Source organism: Astatotilapia calliptera, chromosome 7 (assembly GCF_900246225.1).
Source record: "Astatotilapia calliptera chromosome 7, fAstCal1.2, whole genome shotgun sequence".
In the NCBI taxonomy this organism is placed as follows: Eukaryota; Metazoa; Chordata; class Actinopteri; order Cichliformes; family Cichlidae; genus Astatotilapia; species Astatotilapia calliptera.
This window is the reverse complement of record NC_039308.1, coordinates 51,298,015-51,310,128: the sequence shown is the minus strand read 5'-3', so window position 1 is coordinate 51,310,128 and position 12,114 is coordinate 51,298,015. Positions and strand designations below refer to the sequence as shown.

Sequence of the window (12,114 nt, the reverse complement as noted above, 5' to 3'; positions counted from 1 at the left end):
TGATAAGCAAATTGGAGTAAATCAATCCAAATAACAAGGTTAAAAAGTAACTTACTTATCACAGTGACTGCTATTTAACCTGTTCGGTGGGTTTGCCCACGAAGGAATAAACAATGGTATACACATTTCATTTTTAAATATCACCGTTATCGTGACATCCCTGCTTTGGTTGTATAAATCGCCAGGTTCCAGGTGCTCTGCGGTCATAAACAGGAAGTGTAATGTGGGCTACAACTTGAGCCTTTGTTAGCCTGTATGTGTTCACATTTCATGATCCTTCATAGATCTTTGCACTAGTTGTTTACAGTGTACAAATGTTACAAATACAGTGGTTTGGTTTTTTTAATTTACATGTGAGCATCAGTCTTTGAAGGACAGCATGAAATTTCAGGAAGTAGAATGTAACAAAATTTACGAGCACATGTTTAATTATACATGTGGCACTATGGCGGTTTAATATAGTTAATCCTCATAATGAGTTTATGCAGATTGTGGCAATTATGTTAAAGTATCTCAGCTTCCTCCATGAGCTGTGTCTATTTGGCCAATTGAGTGGGCCGTACTACAAAAACCTACGCTTGCACTTGTCTCTTTTCGCTCACTCGGTTTCTGTGCTTCCCACTTCCCCTCTTCTCGATTCTTTATTCCTCACCTGATTCGGGGTATGATGAGTTCCGATAGCCGGGATCTCTCTGCAGCTGCACCTCCTTCAGTGTGAATATGGATACGGCTGCCAAAGACACAGTCAGTCAGTGCAACAGAAGAAGAAGACAGTGTTTCTGTTACAAGGCTGTAAGTGATCCTCTCTGTACACTGCAATACCCTTCAAGTTGTACTGAGCGGATGGTGCCAAGTCTGCATTACTGTATCACCGTTTCATTACTCACTCTCTGGCAGCGTGTGCACACGTGGCCCCAGGCTCCTGAAGTATGGCTGCCTCATTGCTTCATCAGCAGAGATCCTCTTCTTCGATTCATACTGAAATTTAGGGCAACAAAAGTTTCAGCCATTAAAGAACAACAAAAGAACTGGCTCAGCAGCCTGCGGTCGCATGCGAATGTGTTGGCACGCCTTCGTGCGCTTCTTTCCAAATACACAGTCCTGACATAGCTGCAAAATGTGTCACATGTTTTTAGCGTCTCTTTAATTCCTGGCAGATATTGCGAGACTTACCTTTAGGAATGACATCAGCAGGTCGATTCCATCATTGTCCAACCTGTAGGTGTGGGGGAGGGGTGGGACAAGAGTTTGGAGGTGGAAAAAAGAACAGGAGGGATGGGGGGGGGGGGTCAGTAAAGGTGGGCTGACTCATGGATAGAGGCGAGTGTTAAGGAAGTCAAACAGAGTCAACTATTCCACAGGATTTCCTTACAGGAAATGATAAAGAGCACACGCTCCTAACTACACAAACCTCCAACACTCATGTCTAACTAAAAGCTAAAACAGCTCTGCTTACAAGCTCTCCTCTTATATTTGTGTCACAAGAAACACTTTTCCACCTCCAGTCATCAGACAACCAGGCAAGAGAGGTGAATGGAGGGGTAACGGTAAGGTTTATATAACTGCTCCATAAATACCTGAAACAACCAGCAGCAACACAGCCTAAGCTGGGACATGTTGCATCTGGTGTAGAAGTAAAGTTATTAAGATAAAATGAGAGAAAAAAGTATCAGGCTTACCTGGGGGCATGATTAATGAGGGACTGTGCCTTGTACTTGTGGAACTTGTAGGACTTGAACTCATCAATGGAGGATATTCCAGGCCAGCTGTCTTCTGTAGGAGTGCCTGTGGAGGGACATTTAATAGACCTTGTTAGAGCCCGCGTCAGCTGGATGGGGCTTTTTCATGGCGCCGCGGAGGGGGGACGGGGCTACATGCCAGGGTTAATGCGATTAAAGGCTCTGGTTAAAAGGCTGAACGCTCCTCTGTCAGCAGAGGGCAGCACTCACCTAGCAGCCTGAAGATGAGGTGCAGCTCATCCTCCACTGTGGAGCCTGGGAACAGCGGCCTGCCTGCAGCCATCTCATAGAATATACAGCCCACACCCCTGACAGAATGACACAAACAGGTGGGAAAGGTCACAAAGATGCGTCTGACTGAAGCTTAAACAGCAGCCTGACTCAACAGGTGTTCCATCTCTAAACCAACCCTGATGTTTCTCTCAATTGGAGATCGGAGAAACCATTTACAGCTGCATTGTCTTAACAGCGAGGCTGTGTCCATCAGCAGCAAAGTCTCTTTACACCTGCGCGCTAATAAGGGCGCAAACTAAACGAAATGAGCTCCAGACACCTCTGCCCGTTCCACAAATCACTGAAGTGGCAATTTCACGACAGAAAACCAATCTGAGAGGATCGCATCGGCCTGCGCCGTCGCTGTGCAGCCATACGGAAATAAGAGAGTAACCACGAGCATCGTTAGCGTTTCCTAATAGTTGCAATCCCCCCCGTCGAGCGAGGCCCACTCACCACATGTCGATCTGTGTGGAGTACTCGGAGGAGCCGAGCAGCACGTCAGGGGGCCGATACCAAAGAGTTACCACCTCGTTAGAGTACGTTTTAGTGGGCACAGACTTCGCCCTCGCCAGGCCTGTGGAGCAGAAATATGGACATATTGGAAAAATGTCATGAAATTCATACAAAGGAAGCTATTTAGAATACTCCAAAAAAAAAAATTTGCTCTGTAGAAACATTTTAATGTAATGTACTGATTTTTTACCAAAGTCAGCCAGTTTTAGTTCTCCTCTGTCATTGATGAGCAGATTTTGGGGCTTCAGGTCTCTGTGGAGAACTTTCCGCCTGTGACAGTAGGCCAAGCCTCGCAGGATCTGGAAGAGGAAAATCTAAAGGAAGAGATTTTCTCGATCAGTACATATGATCGTGTTGATAAAGTTATTATAAAATAGTGGTGATCGAGCCTTGCTGCGTGTGGGAAGTTGGAGGCTAATCACTCACACACATTTTGGTCATGTGCCAAAATACGACGCGCTGATACGAGATCACCAACAGTACTGAGGTCTTGTATTTCTGTCTACTTAATGAGGATGTGGTTAACAAAAAAAAGCGACTGGTAACTGAAATTACTGTTAGCCAGGAAGAAAACAATTAGAAAAAAATTCACAAAAACCAGAATCACCAGGCCTCAAACGATGGATCCGCACCATCAGTATTATCTATGCGATGGAACAGATGACCTTTAGCCTAAGCTCGCTTTACTTAAAAGTGCGAGACTTCATAATACATCAAGTAAAATTATATGGACCCAAATATATATGTATGCTTAGTTGGGGTTGTTTTTTTTTCTGTCCATGAACTAAAAACTCTAAAATAAAGAGTTAAAAAAAACAGTGGTGTTCAGCAAAGTAATATATTGCAGATGCACAATCATGAATGAAATTCTTTAATTAAATACTCTAAAAACAGGGATGTTTAAAGAAGGTTGCAGCAGCCCATTTTACTTATCCCCTTGGGTCTACACTTCTCCACCAGGGGGCACACTGACAATGCTTCTTGCACCCACACCAGCAGCTACAAACTCTTGACAGGTGATGAAGGTGCTCAGGCCAGCAGGCAGCCTGCGGAGTCTCACCTTGACATTCTGCATGCTCAGGATGTTCCCACAGTCATCCATGTACTGCTTAAGGTCTTTGTCCTAGAAGAGAGGAAGGGCGTTAGAGCGGGGACGCTACAGGCACACAAACTGCAACAGTTGGTAAGCCTTCATACTCCGCACAGAGTCATGAATAATAATAACGTCAAATATTTTAATCTAAGCATCCCTGCAGAGAACATCGTGAGTCATGCAGGAGGGAGGCTGCAGAGGTTTTGCTGGTCTCACCAGGTATTCAAACACCAGTGTGAGCGACTTGTCTGTGTGGACGATGTCGTGCAGCGTCACGATGTTGCCGTGCTTCAGGTCCTTCAGTAGAGACACTAAGAACACACACGCAGAAAAAAAGAAGAAGAAGAAGAAGACGACAGCTGTTACAGCAAGGGTGTGATTACACTCAGCTTATTTTTTATTCTCTCAAAGTAACATTAACCAACATTTGCTTTACTTCTTGCTCTGATGCCTCTGTGTTCACGCTGATTAAGCCAAGAGAGGTTTATTTATAAATCCTTCAATCTTACAAAAATGTCTGAGACTTACAAAGAAAGCTTATCTGGCTCAAATTAATCAACAAAGTCTCAAAACAAGAGTGTGCTGCCAACACCGCTCTCCATATAAGGTCGCATAAAACTGCAAAATAAAAGAAGAAAATGCCTCCAGTTCAACCCCAGTGAAGGATCCATATAGACTCTCAAAGATGACAAACTCAACGTTTTTTTGTGAAACGTGCTAAACCTGGTGATGAAGAAACTTGAATAAATACATTTATCCATCTAAAAAAACACAAAGCACCGTCAGTGAGCGCAAACTGAATTTACTCAAGCTGCCAGAAGATGACACTGAAATACAGTGTTTTGCAAAACTCTTAAGCCACGGCTCATTTCTTTACATTTGGTAGGAAACTGGAAAATAGGTGCAACGATTTATTAAAAGTATAAATGGAAATGAGGCGTATAAGGCATAAAGAAAGTTTGTAGAATTGTAAGTAATCTTCAGGAAACGTTCTTTCTGAAAGACATCCAAAGCTCTTCTTTGGATGTTGGCTGCCTTGTATTCAATTCTTTGTCAATGCTTGAATAAAGCCGAGGTCAGTCTGTGACTAAGTGTCGCGTTGTGTGATTTTCTGTCCAGGTATGCTTTCACTGCACTGGCAGAAACAAACACTGCCAGTCAGGCACTGCACGATCAAAATCGGACTTTATTTGCATTCGTAATTTCACCAATTTTGACAAGCTCTCCAACATCGCTGTCTGAAACGCAGCCCTGATTCATGGCAGCGTCTCCAGTGTGTTTTACAGATGGATGCAGACACTCCTGACCTTCTCTGTACATACTGACAACGACTTGAACCAAAAATGTCAAATTTGGTTTCATCACTTCGTACGACGTGTAAGTCAGTGATTTTCAGTTCACTTCTTGTGTAATGTGGCATGCCACAGCATTTTCTCACTATTCTTCTTCTTGACAAATAGCTTCTTGATAGCTCTCCGTCCACTGAGACCACGTCTGATGAGGCTTCAGCAAACAACAAGCAGGGCCAGATGCATCTCTCAGGTCATGTGACAGGTCTTTGCTGGACTGTTTTCCTATTTCTTAAGGATATGACTTCAAAATTGAGTTCATCTGTTGCAGACACATTTTTTTAGGTCTATCACTTCGTTTGTCAATCACTTGTGCAGTTTCCTCAAATTTGTTTTAATCACACTGCACACCACATAAAGAGTTTTAGGCTAATAGCTCTTTGGGAATCACCTTGTTGGTGCAAAAATATTATTTCAAGCATGTTAAACTGTGTAATCTTTAGCTAATATCTAAGTGTAACTAAGTGGATAAAGATACAATTTAAAATCGGTCCTTGCTAAGTTGTCTGTTATGTGCAGACTCGGCTTGTGTAAAAATTCCACAAAATTCCAAATCTACCAGTGTCTGCTCGTGCTGGGATATATTTACAGACCTGACCACCTACAGGCACGACCTGTATGTTTGTATTTGAGGTTGTTTTCTAGGAGCATTTATTCTAAAATCTGCTTTTCTATTTCAGTTAACTAAGTTGTTTTTTGCACTCCATCTTGCTGCAGATGTTCAAACGTCACTGTTCAACGTAAAACAAATCAGCTTATATAAGTAAAAAAAGTTCAAGCACTTATATTTGACTGCTTGGTGACCAAATAGCGTTCTGTGGCTAAAATCTTTTGTACCTTCTCGGATAGCCGTGCACGGTGCTCCTTCTTCATGCTCCAGTCTGATCTCTTTCAGCGCCACGAGGTTGTCTGTCAGCTTACTCCGCCCCTTGTACACAGTAGCATACGTGCCCTATACAGCAGGAAAAGAAGGGGGGGGGGGGTTCAGTGTTTCAGGTTAAAAGTAAACTCCACAACTGTGCCTGTGTGCACTTTAATCACTCACTATGAGAACGTTTGCACCTGGGGTGATAAGGAAAGGCTTTCAAGGTAAACTGTGCCACATACCTCCCCCAGTTTGTCCAGTTTGATGTAGGTCTCCAGCTTCCCAAATCCAATTTCTGACTGGAGGGAAGAAAAGGACAAACAGCATTAATGAGGGTAGTGTCTTTATTAGCAGTGACAGGCTTACACACACCAGGACAAATCCTCATGATGGCCTTGCAGCATCACAGAGTGGGGCGTGGGGGTCACACAACCAAACCAGCATCCCGACTAATTGCTTGTGACAAAGACCCGATGGCTTTTTACAACGTGTCTATGGGCGAGTCGAACAAACAACATGTTTTCATTTATATTTTTGAGCTAAATATATAATAAAAAAATAGCTAGTTTCAGTTTCTCTAATATTTGGATTTTTCTCCGTTTCTTATGTGTGCTAAGAAAAATATTTGAGGTTGTGAAGAAATCCCATACGGTTGTGTCATTTTACATCATATTTTCCTACTCTCATCATTTAATATACCAAGGATTGGTTGATCAATTGACCCAATATTCTCCACGATAAATAATAACTGAAACAATCATTACTTCCACGCATAATAAATCACTAAACGCTTCACAACTATTCAGTTATAACCAGAACACACACAAACTACTTAATAACTGAGCTATAACTGTCACTGCTGCAAGCCAGCATCTTCACAAGGCTTAAACAGACCTGTGCACTGGATAAAGACCAGCGCCAGAAAAGCTGAGAGGTCTGACAGCCAATCATCTGAGCAAATCCAGTCAGTGCTTTTGAAAAAACTCTGCAAAGGGGTGTGTATGCAAATAAAGTTGGGCCTGGGCGAGGCCGAGTGTTACTTACTCCTCTGTTCTGCTTTTGACAGATGCACAGGACAATCGTTCAGGCTCGTGACAAAAATGAGTGCTGAGAGGATGAGCTCTGATCGGCTGAGGATAAGGTGTGAACTCTGACGCTCTCACTTCTGTTTCTTGCTGCATTTAAATAAAACATTACCCTCAGAGCTATCTTTATCCATGTGCAGCCACTTCCTGACTCTTGCTCTGCTTCCATTTCTCTCATTCTGGTCCACCCCTGATTCTCAAATTAGCACTCTTCACTGTCGCTTTTGCCAAAAGAAAGAATTTAGTTTTTAATGTTATTACAGTTTTATCTGCAAAATGCTATATGATGAACCCTGAAGCAAATATGGCTCTGCCTTTTAGAATTTACTACTAAAAACTCCCAATAATGTAAAAATCAATAAGCAGATCTTTAATGATCTGTGACACAGAATGTTGTACTTACAAAACTGACACACTGCTAACACCAACAACATTAATTAATGAATACTTTTGGGGAAATTAATTATTTATTGAGTTTATGGTGTCGTGGTTATTCGGGTGACATGAAGAGATCACTTATTCAAGACCCATCCTCAAGGGGTCATGAGCTAGTGTGATCACTGTGGCAGGATGGCCACTGAAGCTGCAGTTATGGTTGATGCACTCGCTATACAACAGATATGCAGTCATCAGCTGCTTTTGTTAGGTACACATGGTCAACTGAATGTTATCTATTAAGCCAATCACATATCAGCAATTCAGTGCATGTAGACATGTACAGGATGACTTGTTGAAGATCAAACTAAGCATCAAAAGGGGAAATAAAGGTGATTTAAATGACTCTGAATGTGGTTGCTGGTGCCCGATGGGCGGGTCTGGGCATTTCAGAAACTGAAAGCTGAAAAATGCCAGCTGAGGTTTTCCTGCACAACCATCTCTGAGCTTACAGAGAACAGTCTGAAAGAAAGAAAATATTCAGTAAGCAGCAGTTTTCTGGGAGGAAACAACAAGTGGAACCTTGAAGCAGACCGGCAGCAGCAGCAGAAGACCGCACCAGGTCCACTCCTGTCAGCTAAGAACAGAAAACTGAGACTACAATTTTCATTAAATGGCCAAGAAAAGTTGTAAAAACCTCGCCTGGTCTAATGAGTCTCAACTGTTGCTCTGACGTTTGGATGGTGGTGTCACAATTTGGTGCAAAAACATTAAAGCGTGGATCAATTCTACCTTGTGTCAAAAGTTCAGTTTGTGTCACAGTCACTGGATATCTAATAGATCACCTTAACGTAATGGAAAAGGGAGATTCGTATCATGGATGTAGCTGACAAATCTGCAGACATGCTATCATGATGTGATGCTATCATGTCAATATGGACCAATGCCTCTGAGGAATGTTTCCAGCACCTTGTTTAATCAGTGCCACAAACAATTAAGGTAGTTCTGAAGGCAAAAGAGGGCCAAACCCTGTACTAGATGTACCCAATAAAGTGGTTGGTGAGTGTATACTCACACTTCAGGTGTGCTTGTCTCACCTTCTCCTGTTCGCCTAAATGATGGATTCTGCAGAGCATGTAATCATTTCCAAGTGCAGCCGTTGCTCTCTGTGCCATATGGAAATGCACTGCATTGATGTGGCTTCAAAAAGCTCACAGGGTTTGTGCCTCCAGCCCAACCTCACCGCCCACGATGTGCCCGACAGGTTACAAAACTTGGGAGATGCACAACAAGCCAGTAGTTGTGCCATCACTTCTGGCTTGCACCACACACAAGGACGACTACAGCAAGAATAAACCTGCTTTCCAGTGAACCACACAGGGAATTTCTCTGTGTTTCCATCTTGGCCCAGATTCCTAGGCTTGCAATGACTTTGATGACTAAATAAATGAACTAAATGCACATTTTACTTTTAACTATTTTGTCGTAATTTTTCTCAACCAAATTCCAAAAATAAGGAGAGTATATTAGCCAATGTGTCTGTGAAGGTTCTCAGTCATCCAGGTCATCGTAGTCTAAGGAGCTTGCAAAGAGAAGCGTCTGGACTTCTTGAAGTTGCTTGAAGACGTTTCACCTCTCATCCGAGAAGCTTCTTCAGTTCTGTCCTCTCTGTCCAAAATGTGAAAATTGGCACAGAGAGGACAGATGGTTTGAAAGAGGAGTGAAAGAAGCCATCTATGTCCACTGTGAGCGACCATCTTTGAACAGAGGCGGGGGTTTACGACACCAACTCTCTGCCATCTATAATCCAGTTTTGAGATCCCTTCCCAGACGCCTTAACGCCCACTCACATCCTGGGCCATCTGACCTCAGGAATTCGCATGATAAGGTGGGGCCAGGTTTCACAATGAACACACCCGAAACTCTGGCTGATTGGGACCCACGCCCAGTTTCCCACCTTGGCTCAGGCGATTAGAGGATCATCAGGGGGTCCTTTTGTCCCTCTGTGGGGGGTCACTCCCACTAGGTTTATATCTGGGACTCTCCACCATTTGACCTTAGAACTGAAGAAGCTTCTCGGATGAGAGGCGAAACGTCTTCAAGCAACTTAAAGAAGTCCAGACGCTTCTCTTTGCAAGCTCCTTTGACTATATTAGCCAATGATGTGACCCCTGCAAGTCCAGCTTCAAGGTGAAGGACATGTGCAATAGGCCGACTTCCTGTTTACAGTATCACTCTGCACTTGTCTCCTCTCTGACAACTTGTAATTGTCTCCCGTGTGTTTTCAGCACCTTCTCTCTTACTTCTTCCCCTCTAATCCCTCTTGTTCTTCTCACCAGTGATGCTCTGCGGGAGCGTCGGCTCAGCGGCTGGTCGAAGGGTGGGCTGCTCATTTGAAACTTCTCCAGGTAACCGTCAGGTATCCGGATGTCAGCTGGCAGGGACAAACGTTTGTTCAGGTCCTACACAAAAACAAGAAAACTCAATTAAAAAAAAAAAAAAAGTCGGTATATCAACCTGAATGAATAGACAAACAAACCCTTAGCAAACAACATAATCTCTGAATAAATACCTCTGATTGGATACAAAATGGCAGAAACCCAAAGTAAACAAGCAGAATCTGTGGGTGTACTTTAGGCCTCACCGGTTAACAGAGAAGCCAGTGTGGTACGTGCGTGTGCAGCCACACAGTGACAGTTTTAGACTTGTGTTCATGGTAAAGGCCGTATGTGGAGCCCTTAAGAGTTCAGGGTAAGTCTTTTTAAAGAAGTAAAACAAGCACAGAAAGCATGATTCTAATGATTCTTTATATAAAAATCCCTCAAACACACATAATACAATCAAACAGTTAAAATCTAACACCTGGATTCTTCCCATCATGCATTTCCTCTGTTTGTTAGATTACTATTAATCCCACGTTTCTCTCTGTAAATCTACTTCCACTCCCTCTGAGGTAACACCGGACACCCCACTGCTTCCTCCCTCCATCTTAGCCAACACGCACAGAAGCAAAACGCAACCTCAACCTTTTTCAAATTTCAACACAAGTTCAGAGACAAGCTCATAAACCCGTAAACTGAAATTGACCGACTTCTAGAAGGATCGGTGACTTTCAGCCTTTGCGTTAAACGGTGACTGTGAGTCAGCTTTCTGCTCTGTGGTTGTTAACAGCAAACACATTTAGCCATGTGATCAGCTTCCAGGAAGTGTAGTCTTCATTAAAACTTGGAGCAAGTTGACATCCTGGTGCAGATTCGGCATCTCTATTGTTTTGTGTGCGTACAAACTAAATACAAACTCATAAAAACATTCATTTCAAGGCAATAAAGAGGTTTGCTTATTGTTTTAGCTTTAACTGTTCACAAAAACATTTTTAAGTAAAGACACCACAGCTCTGGATTCTCAAAAAGAGAAAACAAAAGCACTCTGCACATATCAACATAACAGGAACTCTGCTTGTCTTTATTTGTTTAAGAATATACATTAGATTTCGCTCTGCTGCTCTGTGGTTTCAGTGTGCAGGGCCAGGATTGGTGGCTTGTCCTCAGAGTAAGTGATGCCGTCCATCACCTGACCTTTGCAACCCCTCCACCCCCCTCCAGTTTGTCCAATCAACTCATCCTAATCTGTTACAACAGGGGCCCATCTGGACCGTATTACAGTAATCCTCGTGATGTAATCCCAAAATGGCACTGCTTCCACTGCAGTCCGAGGAGAACAATCTGCTACCTGACCAGCCCAAAGGGACGTCCTCGCTCCTCCTCCTATTTTTTCTGCTCTGCCGTCCCTTCTCCAAGTGTCACAGTGGCACAGAGGGGACAAAGAACAAGGCCGCACACTGATTTCACTGTTGGATCACTTCATCAACAACAAGCCTGCAGTCAATCACTCTGTTCATTCAAACAGTACACTGGATTTGCTGGGCTGACAGAAGCTGCAAGTAGAACTGTGAGCGTGTCCAAAAAACTAAAAACTTTATCTGGCTGTGAAACAGTCACAGGAAGTGTGAGGTGTGCTGCTTGCAGACACGCTCAAAAAAGCAGCAAGAGGTGATGTATCATCTCTCTGTGTGGGCAGCCTCAAATGCAGCTTAACTAAACCTCAAGCATTTTTTTCCCCTCTACTCGTGCAGGTTTGCATGCTTGGTTTGTCTGTGCAGATGCTGCTATCTGCTTGTAAACTCCCACAGGGGTTGCAATCAAAGCAACCAATAAACAGAAGGAGGGAAGTGTGTGTTGTTCAATCAGAACTTTTCCTTCCACCCAGCAGCTAGTGTGAAAACATGTGGTTCAGTGGCATCAACTGTACCTATAAAAACACAAGACTATAAGGAAGCCCTTTTCCTTACAGTTTCTTTTTTTCCTCTCCTTTGACTCCTTTTATGTAAAACTGGAAAGTCTTTCTTTGCATTTTATATTATATTTTGTATTAACACAAAGAAAAATAAGTCTCTGAAAAAGAGAAAGACAGAAGGTGAAAAAGTGTCTAAAACAGTGATGCAGAAAAAGGAAATGAAAACTATGGATGGATATGAATCTATTTTCCTGTCATGCTTTTTTTTATATAATTTGAGTTGAGAATGGCGATGTTATGAAGTAACTCCTGCCACAGTTCAGGGGGAAAGTGGGCGGCTCGTTGCATTACTTTATGTCAGCTGCACGGCCTGAAGTCCTATTGGTAGAGCTTACGTTGGGCTAAAGGGACCAATTATTGGTTTTGGGAGGGATTGGGTCAGATATTGATTGAAACAGTAAAATGACATGTTACCTCTGCTTATATGTAAAGAATAAAACTTTAAACAGCTGTTTGACAAACTTCT

The 12,114-nt window shown here is 42.9% G+C and overlaps 1 protein-coding gene across 2 annotated transcripts in view; it reads right to left on the bottom strand.

Moving 5' to 3' along the window:
- Window positions 1-12,114, bottom strand: part of LOC113026555 (cyclin-dependent kinase 17-like) — a 35,747-nt gene that overhangs the window by 1,374 nt on the left and 22,259 nt on the right. For both annotated transcript variants that reach the window (XM_026175471.1, XM_026175472.1), the window contains exons 5-16: window positions 9,632-9,757; window positions 6,078-6,134; window positions 5,808-5,922; window positions 3,838-3,932; window positions 3,589-3,651; window positions 2,719-2,842; window positions 2,469-2,589; window positions 1,950-2,047; window positions 1,680-1,785; window positions 1,174-1,216; window positions 888-978; window positions 653-730 (exon numbers count right to left, since the gene is read on the bottom strand). In XM_026175471.1, coding sequence (XP_026031256.1) covers window positions 653-730; window positions 888-978; window positions 1,174-1,216; window positions 1,680-1,785; window positions 1,950-2,047; window positions 2,469-2,589; window positions 2,719-2,842; window positions 3,589-3,651; window positions 3,838-3,932; window positions 5,808-5,922; window positions 6,078-6,134; window positions 9,632-9,757 — 1,117 coding nt within the window. The remainder of the gene's footprint in view (window positions 1-652; window positions 731-887; window positions 979-1,173; window positions 1,217-1,679; window positions 1,786-1,949; window positions 2,048-2,468; window positions 2,590-2,718; window positions 2,843-3,588; window positions 3,652-3,837; window positions 3,933-5,807; window positions 5,923-6,077; window positions 6,135-9,631; window positions 9,758-12,114) is intronic.